General features: G+C 36.6%; 1 protein-coding gene across 2 annotated transcripts in view; it reads left to right on the top strand.

Moving 5' to 3' along the window:
* Positions 1–17060, top strand: part of bzw2 (basic leucine zipper and W2 domains 2) — a 65326-nt gene extending 48266 nt beyond the window's left edge. For both annotated transcript variants that reach the window (XM_028817024.2, XM_028817026.2), the window contains exons 7-12: positions 2098–2207; positions 3052–3222; positions 4088–4234; positions 10352–10490; positions 11977–12099; positions 15540–17060. In XM_028817024.2, coding sequence (XP_028672857.1) covers positions 2098–2207; positions 3052–3222; positions 4088–4234; positions 10352–10490; positions 11977–12099; positions 15540–15565 — 716 coding nt within the window. In that variant the 3' untranslated portion in view covers positions 15566–17060. The remainder of the gene's footprint in view (positions 1–2097; positions 2208–3051; positions 3223–4087; positions 4235–10351; positions 10491–11976; positions 12100–15539) is intronic.
* The last annotated feature ends 2960 nt before the right edge of the window (positions 17061–20020 follow it).

The following is a 20020-nucleotide window of genomic DNA, read 5'->3' as shown; positions in this document are numbered from 1 at the left end:
TTTACTTGAGGTTTTTGCAAATTTATTAAAAATAAAAAAATTGAGAAAGCACATGTACATAAGTATTCACAGCCTTTGCCATGAAGCTCAAAATTGAGCTCAGGTGCATCCTGTTTCCCCTGATCATCCTTGAGATATTTCTGCAGCTTAATTGGAGTTCACCTGTGGTAAATTCAGTTGGTTGGACATGATTTGGAAAGGCACACACCTGTCTATATAAGGTCCCACAATTGACAGTTCATGTCAGAGCACAAACCAAGCATGAAGTCAAAGGAATTGTCTGTAGACCTCCGAGACAGGATTGTCTCGAGGCACAAATCTGGGGAAGGTTACAGAAAAATTTCTGCTGCTTTGAAGGTCCCAATGAGCACAGTGGCCTCCATCATCCGTAAGTGGAAGAAGTTCGAAACCACCAGGACTCTTCCTAGAGCTGGCCGGCCATCTAAACTGAGCGATCAGGGGAGAAGGGCCTTAGTCAGGGAGGTGACCAAGAACCCGATGGTCACTCTGTCAGAGCTCCAGAGGTCCTCTGTGGAGAGAGGAGAACCTTCCAGAAGGATAACCATCTCTGCAGCAATCCACCAATCAGTCCTGTATGGTAGAGTGGCCAGACGGAAGCCACTCCTTAGTAAAAGGCACATGGCAGCCCGCATGGAGTTTGCCAAAAGGCACCTGAAGGACTCTCAGACCATGAGAAAGAAAATTCTCTGGTCTGATGAGACAAAGATTGAACTCTTTGGTGTGAATGCCAGGCGTCACGTTTGGAGGAAACCAGGCACCGCTCATCACCAGGCCAATACCATCCCTACAGTGAAGCATGGTGGTGGCAGCATCATGCTGTGGGGATGTTGTTCAGCGGCAGGAACTGTGAGACTAGTCAGGATAAAGGGAAAGATGACTGCAGCAATGTACAGAGACATTCTGGATGAAAACCTGCTCCAGAGCGCTCTTGAACTCGGGTCGACGGTTCACCTTTCAGCAGGTCAATGACCCTAAGCACACAGCCAAGATATCAACGGAGTGGCTTCAGGACAACTCTGTGAATGTCCTTGAGTGGCCCAGCCAGAGCCCAGACTTGAATCCAATTGAACATCTCTGGAGAGATCCTAAAATGGCTGTGCACCGACGCTTCCCATCCAACCTGATGGAGCTTGAGAGGTGCTGCAAAGAGGAATGGGCGAAACTGGCCAAGGATAGGTGTGCCAAGCTTGTGGCATCATATTCAAAAAGACTTGAGGCTGTAATTGCTGCCAAAGGTGCATCAACAAAAGTATTGAGCAAAGGCTGTGAATACTTATGTACATGTGATTTCTCAGTTTTTTTATTTTTAATAAATTTGCAAAAACCTCAAGTAAACTTTTTTCACATTGTCATTATGGGGTGTTGTGTGTAGAATTCTGAGTAAAAAAATGAATTTAATCCATTTTGGAATAAGGCTGTAACATAACAAAATGTGGAAAAAGTGATGCGCTGTGAATACTAGCTGTGTAAGCCCGTGCTGTAAAAACCTTGGTGTCCTAAAAACTATTGAAATCATCAGAAAGAAAATTAAATGTAGAGATGTCGGGTAATTGAAAGGAAATACTCTGGGCATCTCTCTCCTAGGAGGATTCGTTTTGCAGACAAGCTCGTATCGCTGATGCATTAGCAGCGGGAGGAAAAGAAAAAAGGATACCGTTTTGCCGATTTTGGCAGCTAAGCGACTTTCTTTCTTTTGAGGTTTCATTTTGCTGACGTGCTGGCCTTGCTTGTGTTATTAGTGGCTAAGCGAGTTTTCTGTTTCCTCGGAGGTGGAACCCTTACTCCAACTCCACCTCTCACTTCCGGGTTGAATTGAAGAAATTAGAGTGTTTGCATCATCACAAAGTTTGCAAAAATAGAGAAACTTTGTTACATCTTAATAGGCTAGTATCCGTAGCATTTTCATTGTTGAAAGACCAGCTGTTTCAGGACCCAAAAGAGCCACTTTCTATTGGCTAGGTATTTCAAACAGACCTTTCTGTGTTTCTGTGCCATACGTTGGTGTAGTAATAATTCCTCAGTTTCACATTGCTTTAAGATTCAGCATTTAACTAATTGCACATTTTACTCCTTTAGGAATTTCTGCATCCTTTGCTGTCAAACTTTTCAAAGCCTGGATATCAGAAAAAGATGCTGGTGCAGTCACATCATCTTTAAGAAAGGCCAATTTGGACAAAAAGCTACTTGTAAGTAATTTCTGCCCTTTCAAGCATAAAACAGCCAGCCTCACTATCTCATATGACCAATCTTTACACCCCCTAAGTAAAATGTGGTATTGTATAACTAAATTGGGATTTGTAAAAAAAAAAATCCATATCTGTCAAAGGTATAGATGTCTCCTCTGGTTATTTCTGCAAAAACATTATCTACTTTGTAATGTTTAATATCCAGAGTTTCCGTAAATTTAACAAAATATCCAAAATAACAAAGAGTAACCAAAAACAAACAAGCACTAGACAAGCACTAGAGTAATATGATGCCAAAATAAGAGTGAGGTAAAACAAGCAACCATAATTTTTAAATTGACCATCAAATTGAGCCTGTCTAAACACAACAGCGCACAACACTTTTATAGTGCATCGATAACCATGAATCAATTACTGTGGCCACTCCAGTATGTGCGTCATCCTGAAGCTGTGCTGCTCACTGTTAACAGTATATAAAAATATGCATTTTCTTCACAGCTTCCCTTTTGGTCCTGCCCTCCCTATGCGTGTATGTGAACTTGAAGATTAGGCCTGCCTGATTTGATTTTAAACTTTCAAATGGAAGGTTAAAGTAGAAAGTCTCTGATAATCTTGTAAAGTTCAAAGAACAACCATTTACCCTGAAACCAAGCAGTATTCTGTATGAATGTTTTACAAGATCTTAGGGCTGTGATTTAATTTTCTGATCTCTCTTAAGCACTTCAGAAAAGTAAATAAACATGCAAACAAACTTTTTTGGATAAAAAATATTCCGGAAATGTTTGGAACATAGTTTTTCCTAACTTTAAGAAGTTTTCTGCATTGCTATTTCAACACTTTTTAGGAACTATTCCCTGCTAATAAGCAGAATGTGGAGCACTTTGCAAAGTACTTTAATGATGCTGGCTTAACAGAGCTCTCAGACTTTTTACGAGTGCAGAAGTCTCTGGGAACTAGGAAGGAGCTTCAGAAAGATCTTCAAACACGTCTTTCTCAGGAATGCCCTATTAAGGAGGTAAATTATACATTTACACTCTTGCAAAAAATATAATTTTATTTCAGACTGACAGTATTTTTAACTTATTTCCCCCACTGCTAGTATTTTCTTACTCATACATGCAGCAGATTTAGGAAACAATTCAGACTGTGAAGCCTGAGTTTTATGAAATTAAACCAAAATGATCTACACTTGCTTTCACACTGCTTGTCACTGTCACCTCCTCAGGATAACATACGGAGCCACTATATTCTCTGCAACATTGTGCAAAAGCTGCTGTGGAATTCCCAGATATTCCCAGGTCATGTACAGTATAATTTCTCCAGCATGCCATGGATCAACACCTGGTAATGCTCCTAGTGGGCCATGGCTTGTACATCTCCATGGAAAACACAAAGGGAGCATTCTGTCTATATGCCCGAGTTACTTGGAAGGCTTCTCTTAGTCTGTAGAAGCAGAACACCTACTCAGGGGTCCTCAAATATGATTTAGCGGTTTACGCCATCATAGAGAACTGAGCAACCCAGCACTTGATAGAAGACTTCACTGCTTATACTTGCGATCTTTGTCTTTCTGTCACCACCCAGACCTCAGGACTTTAAGTTAGGATGAAAATGCAGAGTGCCACAGTTGATTGCAGTTATGCAGTTGCAGAGGCTCCATTTATAATGTATACATATTGTCAGACTCTTTTGTTACAAGTTCATTCCAATTTTTACATCACTCATCTCTTGTGCACTATATGAAATAGAGAACCTCATCCACGTTTTATATTTTTGTAATGTTGTGCTCTCCAATTTCTTGAACCATATACAAAGTAGTAGTGATACTACATTGACAAAAGTGAAAATTTGGCATGACATGTAAAACCTCTGCTTTTAAGATTATACTTTATGTTAAAGAAGAAATGAAGAGAAATGATTTACAAGAACATGCTATAATCGGTCTACTGTGGACATGCATAATGAATGCTGTTGAGTGGAATAAGAAGGAAGAACTGGTTACAGAACAGGCTCTGAAACATCTAAAGGTAAGGGTTTAAATTCTAGATAGCAGCTTACAAATCATTGTCTAAAATAGTCATATTTAATGTGTGATTTACCAATTTAAGCAGTGTGAAATTGGTCTAATTTTTAACTAGACTTCTGGTTTAGGTAGTGTGACCTTGTTGCTAAGGTGTTGGACTGAAAATCTTAAGGCTGCCAGTTCAATCACCACCATTGAATCTCAAGGAGTTTCCCTACTAATATTAAAGTTATACTAGAAAGTATGAGTATACTGTATAACATTTACAGTCTAACAGTGAGCATAAACATAAAACAGTATAAACCATGAGGCCCTGTGTTTAAACTAAATAATCAAGTAACAATGATTTGTATATTGCTTTGAATACAAATGGTAAATGTTAATTTTTAGAAATTTTTCAGAAGATAATTCAGCTTTTAATAACACTTTGCTGGTAGTTGTAGCATATTTGGGTCTTCTAAATTGGTTTAGGTAAAGGCATCTTCCAGATGTAAAAATGATGTTAGGCTACACAATACTATAGAACATTGTCTAAAATTTATTTTAATTACTTTTGGCCTGCTACTGTATATACCAGAATGAGTACCATATATCAGCTTGTCACTTTAGTTATTTATAAATACTAACAGTGTGTTCCTTGTCTAAATGTTTTTTAAATGTAGTATTAGTTAAATTAAAGTTTCTAAGATAAAGTATGACTGAAACTGCTAAAAGGGTTCCCTGAATGTTTGAACTATCATATTGCTACCAAAAACTGTATTTTGGCTGAGTTGGCTGAATGTTCAAGGTTCAAGGTTTCTTTCTTTAGTCATGTTTACACAAGAAAACATGAAATTTGCCTTCTCAATTTCATCTAATAACAAGACAGAAAAAAATGAAACAAAACAGAGACAAGACAGGTTAAGGTAAGGCAGTTTGATAATGCATTTTTACACAAAAATGGTCACAGTATACATATCAAACCTTAATCATTTTCTCCGATATTTCTTATTTAAAAAGTCATATGCCACTAGAATGAAAGGAACTTCTGGAGCGATTTTGTGTGGGTTTTCAAAACTTTACTGAAGTTAAGTTCTACATGTAATGGACGTCTGTCATCAGTTGAGATTATTTCTAGTTTCTTTAGCATTGTCCTCTGACACACACTTGCCAGACCATCTACATCAGTCGCAATAACTTTAGCTGCATACTTAGTAATATGCTGGAGCTTTTTTAAATTTTTGGTTTGTTAGACCACTAAACCAGGCAATGAAATTGAAAGTGATAATAGACTGAATCATACTGCGATAAAAGGACAACATGGATGTCCTTGTCTACTTTAAATAGTTTGAGTTTACAGAGGAGAAATAAATGCTGATTGCATTTAGAGAATATTTCTTTTTTTGTGTTTGCATTCCAGGTAAGATTGTTATCTAAATTAGTTCCTAAGTATTTACTATATATTCATTTACTATTTATACCTTCTCCCCCAAAACAACAATGTGTGAACATACAGATTTCTGTCTCTTAAAATCAAATATCATTTCTTTGGTCTTTTTTACATTCAGAGTGGGAGTTTTTATTACACCAGTTTACCATACAGTCCACTTGATTTAGACAGTGGCTTTCATCCTCCGCAGATATGCGTCCTATGAGCATGGTGTCATCTGCATATTTGATAATGGAGCAGTGGTCACTTTTCTGTCTCAGGTCACTTGTGTACAGAGTACATAGTAATGGTGATAAGACACACCCCTGCGGACTTCCTGTGTTTGAATGAATGACTTTTTAAAAAGTGTCCTGTACGTTGACTGTCTGTGAACGATTTAAAAGAAAGTCCTGAATCTACAATGTGATAAATGGGTTTACATTCATACAGTATTCATATTCAGTTTTCCAATCAGTATGTGAGGCTGTATGATATTGTACTCTGAAGAAAAATTCAGAAATAGTGCTCTGACATAGATACCAGGCTGACCAAGAAAAGTATAGATTGGATTTAAGATAACAAGCAGAGCATCTTGAACACTTCTGCTTGCACAGTAACCAAATTGGTGGTTATCTTGAAAAGAGTTTGTCTCTGTCATTAAAATGTTTTTTACCAAATGTTCAAAGCATTTCATTGGAATAGAGGTGAGTGCCACTGGTCTGTAGTCATTCAGACAGCATGGCCTGGAAACCTTAGAAACTGGGGTAATGACTGATTGTTTCCACAGCTTAGGTACAATGCCACAGGTCAGAGACCAGTTAAAAAGCAAATGAAAAACTGGAGAGACCTGCTTAAAACAGGACTTTAAGAGCCAACCTGATATGCTGTCTGACCCCACTGTCCTGTTTGTTTTAACCCGCAGAAAACCTTTCTCCAATTCAGATAAACTGAACCCTATCACAGCAGAATTCCTGGTTTTTAAATCATTTAAGTATAGTAATAAAAAGTGAGATCAGAAATATAGCAGTTCTTATTTTTAATAATGAGAAAAGAAGCCATTTTTTACTTGCTTCGATGGATGCCTAACATTTCTAACATTAAATAGCAGTAAGTCAGGGATCTTAGGTTCAAGAGTGAATCGGAACAGGATCAGGAGCATAACAGTAATTTTAGAGTACTAAAGAAGTATTTAAAACTTATTCTTAGCACAGATGTAGAGCAGAGCAGTCAGGTAGAAAAAAAGAAAAACTGTCCAAGGTGCATTGTAAAATTTGTTGTGAAGGGCTATGTTTTAAGAAGAAGAATCATTGTTATTAAAAAAAGTATTCTAAAGAAGTTAAACAATGTGTGCATAGTGTAACATGTAGGTGCATTTGACAACTCATTTAACTGATAAGAAAGTTGGATAATTTCACATTTTTATTTACTTCATCCAAGAGTCATTTATTACCTTTTTGTTTGTTTTGCAATAACAAGTCATTTCCAAAAGTAACCACAATGTACATAACATGTACACGTACAGTGTTAGTAGACTACATTAAATATGTTCTTTTCAACAGCACTTTGAAATAGAGTTAAAAATGGAACACAAACAGGCTTGTGGTGGCTCAGTACCTTTCATACAACACAGATTGCAATTCAAGTAATGTGAAAATGGCATTGATTGATGTGTATTAGTGATGGAGGGTCTGTGACTAATTGTTGTTCAATTTTCTTAAACATAACATTTTTGAAAGTATACCCAATAGAACAGTATTCAATAACTATCAATTGAAAAATTTATATTTTAACACAAAATGACTAATACTAGCGTAAAATCAGTATTTATAGTGTCCCATTAAAAGATAAAAAGAACTAAAATAAGTTTCCTGTCTAGCTATTAGTGAAAAGTCAAGCAAAATGACACCTTTTATTGGCTAACTAAAAAGATTACATATGCAAGCTTTCGAGGCAACTCAGACCCCTTCTTCAGGCAAGAAAATCATCTTTAGCCAATAAAAGGTGTCATTTTGCTTGACTTTTCACTACATTCATAATGGCTAACACGGTACAACACCCTAGTATTACTGTCTAGCTATTAATATTTGTTAAAGTACAGTAATTCATTTTAACTATATAAATGAGAACTTGGAAGTAAACTGATTTATTATATAACTGGAATACGAATGGTACACAATGGGCAAGAAGATCAGCGGCTTGCCATAATTGTTCTTGTGTATGACAAGGGGGGACTGGGTGCTGCTGTCCATTTCTAAACCCATCCTATGTTTATATCAGTTAGGGCAGCTGCACTTTTCCTGTATTATTAATTAGTTCAAACACCATTTAACTGCAGGTAAATAACATCCTTTCTTTACAATAATAATCTGCAGATATTGTTCAATCAATTTAGTCTTTTATACTTGTATAACTGTTTTCCCCTTCCATTTATTTCCAGAAAAGTCACCTTATTTTTGGTACTCTAACAGTTAACTTACCTAAACAGCAGTACTGGGGTGTTGTACCATGTTAGCCATTGGTGCTGCTGTGTGAACTGTACATGTGTGGCACTTGGCTCACTTGCATTGGACATCCAAGCGGCTATCCGACAAGTAAAAGAGGAAAATATTTAAAATAGACACAAATTCAAGCAACCACTTTCAAAGTAAAATTGAAACAGTAAATTAATTCTTAGTTGAAGTCGCACATAATGTTTCTTCATTTTAAGAATGACAAGTTTGCAAATTTGCCAGTGATTTTCAATGGGGAAACTTTTTTAAACTTCATACAGCGTGATCTATTTGAAATACCTGAAAGAAAACTGAACGGTCTTAACAAATTTCCTTAAGTGTGCTATGTCCCAACAAAATTTGTCTATGAGGGGTTGAGTTGTTTCATGCGGAGAGACAAACATGTTCTTTTGCAATAGGTTATTTGAGCATTATATGAGAATGCACCTAAAAAGGCTGATCACTGTAGTGATGAGTAAAAGTAGATCTGTAAAATAACACAGTATTGTGTAGTTTTTCTGGAGTAACACAATGTTGAAATTAGTGCAAAGTAAAATAAACAGCTATTTTACATTCAAATGTCCATTTTTACTTTTGCATAATACTTTTTTAATAATGCATTCAAATTATAGTGAAGGACTGACATTCATTCTATCAGTCTTAATATACAATACATTGCAGTCTTTCACAAGTAGGATATACCACCTTATGCTTTCAGTGAAGCTGGTTGTGGATCTTACTGACAGGCTGTTGCACCATCATTTTACCATTTCTGCCGAATGGGTAGACGGGATGCCTTTTGGATTTTTAAAATACATACAAGTTTCTTCAGCATTGCCTTCTGATGTGCAGTTGCCAAATCATCTACACCTGTCCCAATAATTTCAGTTGCAAGTTTGGTAATCTGCTGAAGTTTTTTAAAATGTTGGTCTGTCAGACCGCTAAACCAGGCAATGAAGCTAAAAATGATGACAAACTGAATCACACTTTGATAAAAGGACAACATGAGGTCCCTGTCCACTTTAAATAGTCTTAAGTGTATGGAGGAGAAATAAGCACTGATTGCATTTAGGGAACATTTTTTATATACGTTGTGGCCTGCAGAGGGTTCACCAGCTCCCCAAACCAGACACAGACAGGCACAGGACACAAGTTCAGCACAACCATGTTTTTTTTATTTTGGCTGCTGTTTCCCACATCCTCTGCTCAGTTACAAGCACAACAAACAGCACACAGCAATGTCTTTTCTTCTTCCTTCTTCTCTCGCTCTCTTCCACCTCCACTCCTCCTCCAGCAAGCTGTGTCCTCCACCTCCCGACTCTGGCTCATGGAGCTGTGGCAGTGGGTTTCCTTTATCTTGAACCCGGGAGAACTCCCAATGACCTGTTAGTGTGGTCCAGAAGCACTTCCAGGTCAGGCTATAGCCCAACGAAGAAGATGACCACAGTCCCTGCAGCACCCCCTTGCAGTGCCTACAGAACCCAACAGAGCTGTGCCAAACTCCAACTCACATGTTACCCTGTGGGAGTCTGAGGCACCACTGCAGCCCAGTGGGCTGCCATCTAGTGCTGTCAGGGGGATAATGTCCTGTGCATGTGCTCCCCCCCAGTCCTTCCCTTATATAGGTGTCCCGCCACAACGTATTCTTATTAAGATTGTTATCTAGGTTAGTTCCTAAGTGTTTATATTTATTCACAATTTCTACCTCCTGAATGGTACTGAACATTGAAGAAAAATCCAGAAATAGTGCTCTGACATATTAACCATTCTTACCAAGTGTAGACTTGATGTAAGATAACCAGCAATCATAAAAGCAAATTGGTGGCAGAGTAAGCAAATTAGTGGTTATCTTGAAATTACTTTATCTCTGTCAATAGATTTTATCTCTGGAATAGAGCCGAGTGGTATAGGTCTGTTGTCATTCAGACTTCTTGGCCTAGAGTCCTTAGGAACTAGGGTAATGCCTATTTCTACAACTCAAGTATAATACTACAGGTCGGGGTCCAGTTAAAAAGCATGGTATTTCTTTACTATTTCCAGGAATTTTTACAAAAATTGTCAGCTTCCAAGACAAAATGTTGCCTTGTTGCCACATTTCTTGGCTAGTTTTAAACTGGTTTTAGTAGTACTGCATTATGTCTGAAGTATAAATGTGTTTTGGCAGAATCAATCTTCCAAAAAATCCTTTTGAGTTGATTCTTTTGTTTAAACATTTATTTTCTAGCAATATGCTCCACTGCTTGCTGTGTTTACTACGCAAGGCCAGTCAGAGCTCATCCTTCTTCAGAAAGTCCAGGAATACTGTTATGACAACATTCACTTCATGAAGTCTTTTCACAAGATTGTTGTTCTTTTTTATAAAGGTAAGCATTGCACCACTATTTGTAAGGGACAAAAATATCTGAAACACTGGATTGAAATGGGCCATAGTATTGTGTGTTGAATTTAAAGGTAGAACATACAAATAATAGTAAATAATAGTACTAGTAATATAATACAAACCAGTAACGGCGCACTGCACAATAACGTGCAGTGAATACACTTGGCTTGAGCATTCATGGTTTTTATACTCTTTCTCTGTACGCTTACCATTTGTTTGCTCAAGAGGTTGATGTGCTTGCTGCTTCCTGAGCAGCTCTTCTTTTCTCCACCCTAGTGGCCCACTTCTTCTCTTCTTGTATCGGCATCTTTTTGCGTTAAAACTGATTAAGTCAGTGTTTGTGTTGCAATTACTTAGTACATTTTCTTTAATTTTTCACTTAAGCTGGCACTTAAGTCTTCAATCTGCCTTAAGAATGATTTAAGATATGAAGAGGTAGGGGAAGTGACAGCGAAGGTGGTAGGAAATGAGAACGGCACCTGTACACAAGTGCCGCATGGCTGCCCTGCTGGCTGCTGCTGAGAGTTGATTCTACAATAAAATAAAATAAAAAGAGAAATAAACTTGGAGGTCAATCTTCACCACGAAAGTGAATAGTAGACATCGCATAGTATATGTGTACCAAATTTCAGGTCAATAGTTCAAACGGTTTGCAAGCTACAGATGATTTAAAATCCTGGACAGACAAACAAACAGCCACGGTAGCGTATTATATATAAAGATTACGTAGTATAAAGATTTTTTGATTAACATATGTGAACATAACGTGTATATTTAAAATGTGGAAGGTAGAATAATTATTGCTTACTTATTCCAACACTGTTTGCAGACATAAGGAAGTGGGTAAGGGTATTTCCTCCGTTCGTTTGCATGTTTGTTTTTTAAATATGCCCGTCCATTACCCTTTTGGTGGAGTCAATTTGGCTCACCTTGCTAGCTGAGGTGTTCACTTCATGTTTTGTTAAGCATTGTCCAGTATGACTGCAAAGAAAATGCGTGCATTATAACTATGGGTGGAGGATATAGGCAAGATATTTATCACAGTAAGTATTTTAAAGAGTGACAATTACCACAAAATAGTTAGTGATTTATGTGCACTAGAAAGATTTTTAACCAAAATACAAGGCAAATTCCTGTGTTTGGCAAGCCCACTGATCAGTGTTTTACTGTACTGTATATTAGTAAGCACAATCACATGTCAAAAAGTGTTTAATTATGTTTTAGCTGCTTAAAATGTTTATTTTGAACTTCATTTTTTCCACTTAATACAACTAAAGATTTACATGGAATGCAGGGTAATGAAATAAACCAAATGTCTGCCACAAAGGCTTTTTACCACAAAGTGGATTTTACCTCTTAATGATATAATGTTTAGCAAGATTCTTTTGTTTAATATGAATTCAGATTTATGTTTTTGCTTCGGTATTTTTTATATTTTAACTTTGCTTCTTCATTTACCTGTGTTCTAGCTGATGTCCTAAGTGAGGAGGTTATCTTGAAATGGTACAAAGAAGCACATGTTGCGAAAGGAAAAAGTGTGTTTTTGGAACAAATGAAGACATTTGTGGAATGGCTTCAAAATGCAGAAGAAGGTTTGAGGGTGTTTTTTTAATTAAAAAAATGCAGTAAGGCATAGTTGTATATTTTAGAAACATATACAGTTTTTACTATATCTGACATATCTATGCACTTTTAAATTAATCCAATAATCCTTTTTTCTGAACCTGTATTTTCTAGTATAGGGTGATAGGGAGTTAAAACATATACCCAGTGCTATGTAGATAGATTCACATTACGTAGCCTTATTCACTTTGAACGGATTTTACCATCATCAGTCAATCTGGTATTCATGTTGTTGAAAAGAAGGAGGAAACTGTACCTGAGAGAACCCCATAAATACAGGGACTTCAGACTGACATGGCTAGGATTCAAGTCTACATTAATATTGCTACCTACTTTAACATTTCTACCTAATATTAAATATTAAACCTAATATTAAACAGTACATTTGGTTGGAGTTGTTCACTACTTCAGAAATGCACAATATTTTTTGAATTCTCAGTTACAATAGTAATAGGAAAACACAAATAAAGGTGTATATATACCTATATTTAGTATATGTAAGATTATGTTGCATAATGTAGAAAACAAGATGTAGTGTGATGTTAGTATGAGAGAGAAATCTATTCTATGCCTGTTATGAAACACTCTGTATGAAGATATAATAAGTTAATTTTTAACAATAATATATATTTACTATTAGTGTAACACATAATGAATATAAAATATTGTAATATTATTCCAGTTACTACATCAAAAGGTTGTGAATAATAGTTCCTATATCCTAGACCTGATGAAACATCACTAGTTTTGCTGAAAAAGAGAGATGCTACTTAACTCTTGTTAGTCCTCCCATATGATGTCATGACTGGAAGATTAAAAATCTGCTGGAATCTCAAACATGGAGATGACATGGGTCGTAGCACTTTTACAGCAGTACAACATATTAGTTTCAAGTCAGTGGTGTTTTTGTTTTATCAGTTGCTTGCTAATGATCTTTGAAACAGAAACAAGAAAGCTGTCCCTGACATTTATACCTATGTCTGCCCTCTTTTAACTGACACTAAAATAGTGCTGCTTCCAATTAAACTGCTCACGTACAGTAATTAATTGGTCTTTACCTACTCTTATTTGGTAGTCACAATGACAATTCAATGTGAAATATGTATTTTTAGTCGCACATTTCAACAAACAGGAGTAGATTTTTCTTTATTTTGCTTTTATTAGAGCTTGACATCTAAATTGTATAGAAATAAGTACAGTTTAAATGCTAAAGAGATGCATCAATTACAATGACATTTCCACCTGTGACATTAATTGCTGAAATAACAAAAAACAATGAACACAGCAAAATCTCAACAGTAGTGAAGTCAAGGTTAGGAAGTTTTGTTATGACCAGTCTCAATTCTAGAGCTGCAACAACTCAAAATATCCTCTTGTGTAGTTACATATAAGGCTCTCGATTTAAAATGAGTGGTGAATTGATCACTACATTGTACACCACCATTGGAAAAAAGTATTGCATATAAAATAAAGTGCTGCTTATAACTAAATTTATTATTATTATTATTATTACGTAAGGTATGTTAAAAATGTAATCAAGCAAGTGCATAGCAGCCCCTCTTACCTCTTAAAACTTGTTTCACCTTTTACTACAGAACCAGATACAGTGTATTTTGTGTTGTGGTAGACTGCAATGTATTTTGGAGCACTTTGGAATTCCTGTAAGCTATCACAATAATGACAACTGAGTGGTGAATAAACAAGTGCATTTTCCAAAAATATCAATTGAGTAGCATATACTGGTGTTAATAATAAGTTAACACAAATGTCCAGTCTTCTGCTATGACATCATCAACAACAATAACAACAACACCAACATTTATTTCTGTAACCCATTTTCATGCATATGATGTAGCTCAAAGTGCTTTACAGGATGTCAAACAAATAGTGACAAAGAAAGGCAAATTAAAAGTAGATAAGAATAATAATGAATAAATATTGTACAAGAAAATAATACACACATAAGACAGATATATAATTAAAAGAGAAGTAGGGACTTTATATATAGAATTGTTTTTTAAGTGTATAAAGATGAGTCAAGTGATAAGGTCTGATGGCTGGGCAGATAGAAGAAACAAAACACTTCAGTTAAGATGGAGAAAAAAAAACAGAATCTGCAGGGGTTCCAAGGGCAAAAATGTTCAGATGTTCAGATTTTTGTATTTTTTATGATGCATTCTGAACTAAATGCAACCTATTGATGTCTTTCTTATGTACTCCTGTTAGGAGTGCATTAGTTATCTAGTCGACTAATAATAAAAATGTGAAATAATTTTGCAGTATCTTGCAGTGTTATATGAGGTCTAAATTTTGAAATGTTACTTAAATGTGTGGAAGTTCAGCCCCCGAAAACAGACAGACAGACACCAAATGTCCAAAAACACACACTTTTATTTCCTTCTCTTGTCTTTACACCACCACACAATGCATTAACAGCCACAATTTCTCACAGTCCCTTCTTTGCTTTCAAATTTTCTCAACTCTTTTGCCGTTGTCTTCCTCCCGACTCCGGCTCTCCGACTGAAGTGAGGCGGCCCCTTTTATAATGCCCTGGATGTGCTCCAGGTGCTTCCTAGTGTGGCGGAAATGCTGCAGTACTGGCTCTGTACTACTCCTCTGGGCGCCACCTGGCAGTGGCCACGGGGTCCAACAGGATTCAGCTTCTAAGCTCTGATCCCGTGGCCTCAATGCAGACCAGGGTGGCTGACCTCTCGTGGCCTGGGGGAGGTATTGTCCCTCTCCCAGTCCTTCCTCCTTCCAGGCATCCCGGCGGGGCAGGATCCCCAGCCATCCACCACACTGGGAAAATGCAATCCTAGTAATATGGTTAATATGCCATTTAAACATTAGATCAGAGTCCATGACTACATCTAAATTCTTTACTTCCACCTTGACTTTTAATATTAGGGGATCAAGTTTATTTCTAATACTCTAACTTCCATTTATTACCAATAATTTTGAGGAAATTAATACTAATTATTATAAAGAAGTGACAAAGTCTCCATCCGGAATTTTGGCAGCAATTCTTTAGCACAGATTGAATCTGTGGAATTTGAGATAGTTATAGCAGTAGATTTGAGGCCCTATGCAGTAATCGAGAATGCAGGATTCAAGAATGTGTGAAGCCATCCATGAAAATGTATTTTAAGCTTCTTATCCAGGCAGTATTTTTATTTGCTTATGAAAATTCTAACATTAGAATAAAAACAAATTTACTCTGTCTGGGGTTGGTTCCTTCCTTGTGTTGCCAGAGAATGTTCTAGCCCCCTACTTCTCTATATAATTAGATTTAGCAAGTTTGATAGTGGATGGATAGGTTTAGACAATGGATGGATATTGTGCATATGTTCTTAGTATGATGTCTAAATTACAGCAGAATCCTATCATTTCTTTTTTCCTTTCTCTGCAGAATCTGAATCAGAAGGTGAAGACTAGGATAAAAAGAAGTTGTCACAAAGGCAAATTCCACCCTAAAATATTTTTAGAACTAAACAAGGTTCCATTGTAAGAAGAAATTAAATGTGGCCAGAGGCATCAAAAGTTTTCTCTGGTCCACTGCAGTCTTTTTACAATAATCTTTTTTTGAAAAGCCATTCATGAAAGAGCCATATGAAGAAATATTTCAAATGTATATGGACACTTAGTACTTTAGTACTTAGCACCGTAAAGTTTAGTGTTTATTTTTAATTAATAGCACATTTTGTTTCTATTTACAAGCCAGTGCTTTTTTTTCTTATTTATAAATATTTTGACCAGTATGTTTGTTCTCCCAGATTGCATTTTTTTTTATTTCCAATAAACTGATTTTTATATAATGTATTCAGTAAAGAGTTTCCTTAACATTTCATATTCATAATATTCTTAAAACAGCAAACAATGTATTATGATTTGAAGTTGTTACCAACAAAACTTTTATTAAGGGTATCTGGTAACTTTTTATAGAGGTTAGAATGTAAACCAGGGACAAACAGTCTGGCACTTACTGGATTCAATCACATAATTCAGGGCAAAAGTAGCCAAACGGAGACTTTAAGTTCACATTTTTAAAGTTCTAAACATGCCAATATGGGACTTGTTTAATTCTGCACATATGATGAGCTTGTGGAACTAGACTTTCCTGCTGACATGCTGTATTATAAGAAGAAGTTTTATCAAATTATTTTCCTTTGTATAGGAGGTGCATTTTAGAAAGGTGACTGATGTGGAGTGAAATGATGTCTGTCACTGGTGTCTTTAAACAAATGCCGCAACTAGATTGTAGTAACTGTCAAGAATTCCAGGTAAATTAAACTATATTCCAGTAGGCACATCAAAATTTCACTTTTTGTGTTAAAGTGAATGTAAAACTTGCATTTTAGCTTCAGTGAAAAATCAATTCCTGTACAGTTTTTATAGTTTAAATCTTCTGGTTAGCCTGAAGGTACAAATGGTTTTAGTTTTATTAAATTTTATATACTGTAGTACTTGAACATGTCTGAATGTATGTATTCTGTAATGAAACTCATGTTTTCTCAGTACTGGTGGGTGTTTGTAATTTACAAAATTTGTATATGTAGAATTACACTTAAAGCACTAATATAAACCTGTAACCGTTGACCAGTCTGAAACAATACAGCAAAACAAATTACTATACAGAGAGATAGAGGGATCCTTAAAGTTTATTTCTGAATGCAACATACAATTCAATATGGTTGTTTTTAAAACCAACAATTCAGGTAAACCTTGATTAAATACTGTAAACTAAAGGAGCAAAGCTAGTCTCTTAATTATGGAGGTGAGGAAATAATGCTGTGTGTGCACAATGGTTGATACTGTATCTAAAAATGGTTTCAGATGTAAAAACCAGCCTATAATATGATGAATGTAAAACAAGGTGGGTGGGCGTCTCTGCATGGCTAGGTTTTAAAATAAAGTTCTGAATTTGAGATCATTCTGTGCTCATGGAATTTCTTAAATTTGGTTTGAATGATGTCTCCTTGAACATTTTAAAAGTACACATCTATATACTTTTTAAAGGGGAGAGGTGAGTTAATTTTACTTACAGGAAAACATCAGAAACATAATATTCTAGCAGTTGACTCTTTCTATAGTATATTTATTAGTATACTCTGTCTGTTTGAATCAGTGAGTAGTTCCTAAAAAAACTTTTGTGGCTTTTCAGAAACATAATTCTCTACTTTATGGCATGTGTGATATATGTATGTATGAATGTATGTATATTATATATGTGTGACAGATAGGGGCGCTATCGTCCCCTTGAACCCTCAGACAATTCGTCAGACACCAGATAAAAAGTCCAAATATTAATTTATTATAATAATAAATGTGCACAAAGCACCACTACTCCACAATACTCTAATAATAAACCAATAATCACTACAATAATTCACAATAACAATAATCCTCCACTCCCAGCAGCTCAGTCACCCTTCCTCCCAACTCGGCTCAGTGCTGGGATTTCCCACAGTCCTTTTAAAGTCTTTGACCCGGAAGTGCTTCTGATCCGCTCAGTCCATGTGATTCCTAGCACTTCTGGGTCAGATCAAAATTCTTCTTTTCTTCAGCCCAGAAGTATATCATTTCTTCTGTTTCCGCAATTGTGAATTACTTCCAGGCTATATGGAAAGTATAAGTCCCTGGGCCTCCCTGCAGCATCCTCCGGTGGCCCCCATGGTATCCAGCAAGGCTGTGATGAAAGACTCCAAGTTCCATGATGCCCTGCTGGAATTCAGGGCCCTTCCATGTTGCAGGGATGGCTCCATCTGGCGGTTTGGGGGTGTTGGCCGGGATACATGGCCGGCAATCCCTCACTATATATATATATATATATATATAATATATATATATATATATAGTAATAAGAACAAGAGAGACAGATCAAGGTTTGGGGTTTTGAGCCCCGTATACTGTAAATCAAGGTTAAAATTCTTTCCAAGTAATCATAAGACAAAAAAGGGATGGGTGGACGGACAATTTAAAGAGCCGGACTGGAAATTTGAAACGTGGAATGCTGGGAAGGCGTGGTGGTGAATGGGTGATGGACGTCATCAATGTGGGACCAGAGGAGAGAAAGGAACTCGGAAGTGTTCTTCTTTTGGTTGTCCGGGTAGGATTATGGTGGTGGCACTTCGTCTTTTCTACGGGAAGAGAGAGAGGTTAGTACCCCGCCATTGTCCCCTGGCATGACTTGTCGCGACGTGCATCGGATCTTTAAGCTGCTCTCCATGCAGTCGTGTGTGACAATATATATATATGTGTGTGTGAGTGTATGTGTAGATATACAGTAACAATTGCAAATATTCAGCCTCTCAACTCAAAAGATATTATAGTGTTGTATATTGAGGTTAAGTAAAACGTACAACAAAAGCCTCATTAAACAACAAATAATATTTATTAATCTATATGTGAGCTTTATTAACAACATAAACTGACTTACATTTTTCATTTGAACTCAGAGTTAATGCTTTACATAAATGTGTGTGCACTATTATTCAACCCTCAATCTCAGTACCCTCTTAAACCCTAAGCAGCCCTGTACCAGGCCAACAAGGGTTCAAAACATATATTATACAATCTGCGCCACACACAGACACAAGCAATAACTGTTTTGAAAGCCACGGATATTACTACACACTAATAGTGATCACATTGTTACAGTATGTACAGTTGACTTTTAATCTGGCATGAAATTATATGTGTGCTGTGTCATACATATTCACCCAAAAAAAATTAAAACCAGCATAGTAATATTTCTGTACAAGAAATACCCAACTGATATACATAAATTGAAAGGTCTCAACAAGTAGATTTCAAACAATGCCTTGAAATCCCACTATGACCAAGCAAACGGCAACCACATGCCAAAAACTGGAAAAACCATCATACTGCACATATGCATTTTCTCATGCTCTCTCATATAACTCCACAAAGCAGCAGCAAAAGTATACAAGTAAAATATCAACACTTACAGCAGATTCTCCTGTTCAAAATGATCCCAAACACATGTATGTGCAATGAAGCACCCTTGAGAAACCCAACATCTATCTAACACAGTAGCTATGACTGCCTTGAACTACCTAGAAATTCTGGGCGGTTGGCTCTTTCTGAGAGGTCATACCATCGCAAAACTCACACCATTGGATAGTGGAGAATGTGATGTTTCCAACGACGCCAAACATGTCATGTCTAATCAATGGAGCTGCCCTGACTGCATAATGAATCACCCATTTCACTGTTCAAACATGAATTTTCGTGTAATATCGCATATAACTTTAGAAAGGAACCACGAACGTAGGCAAGCTATATTTCACAATGTACAGCAGACTGTGTGATGAAGCCTTCACAAGACATTCTCTGTTAACAAACAGGTGGGCACCCAAGAATGACATGAAGAGGCTGGCGTTTCCAGAATGATGGTTCTGGCTCAATGGGTCTTGCCCTCGCAAGCTTTAAACCATTTTATAGCTGTGACTGAGATGTTTACAACTATATATAACATGCCCACATTTGAATAAGGATTGTGCCAAAGGTGAGAAAAACTAAAATGTGTGATTTTTATTTTTTGGGGGGGGGGGGGGTGTATATGTAGGTGTGTGTGTGTGTGTGTGCACGCAAGTGTATATGTGAGAAGTTATTTATATTTTATATAACTATTTTATATTATTTAGATTTATATTTTGGATGTCCCTGCCTGCAATAAATCTTCTGGAGGTGGGAGGGGTGCTCATGGTGCCAATTGCTTTAACTATTTATTTCTTTGTGTTATCAACATGAAACCTTTCACATGTACAATAGACATATCTGGGAACACTTCAGAGGTGAAAAAACTGGCCTGGCTTTGCTTGAATTTGAAATATACTGTGTTTTATAACAAGAATTTGGAAAAATCAC

This window comes from Erpetoichthys calabaricus, chromosome 13, assembly GCF_900747795.2.
Source record: "Erpetoichthys calabaricus chromosome 13, fErpCal1.3, whole genome shotgun sequence".
Classification (NCBI taxonomy): domain Eukaryota; kingdom Metazoa; phylum Chordata; class Cladistia; order Polypteriformes; family Polypteridae; genus Erpetoichthys; species Erpetoichthys calabaricus.
Note: the sequence above shows the minus strand (reverse complement) of the source record. Positions and strands in the feature narration are given on the sequence as shown.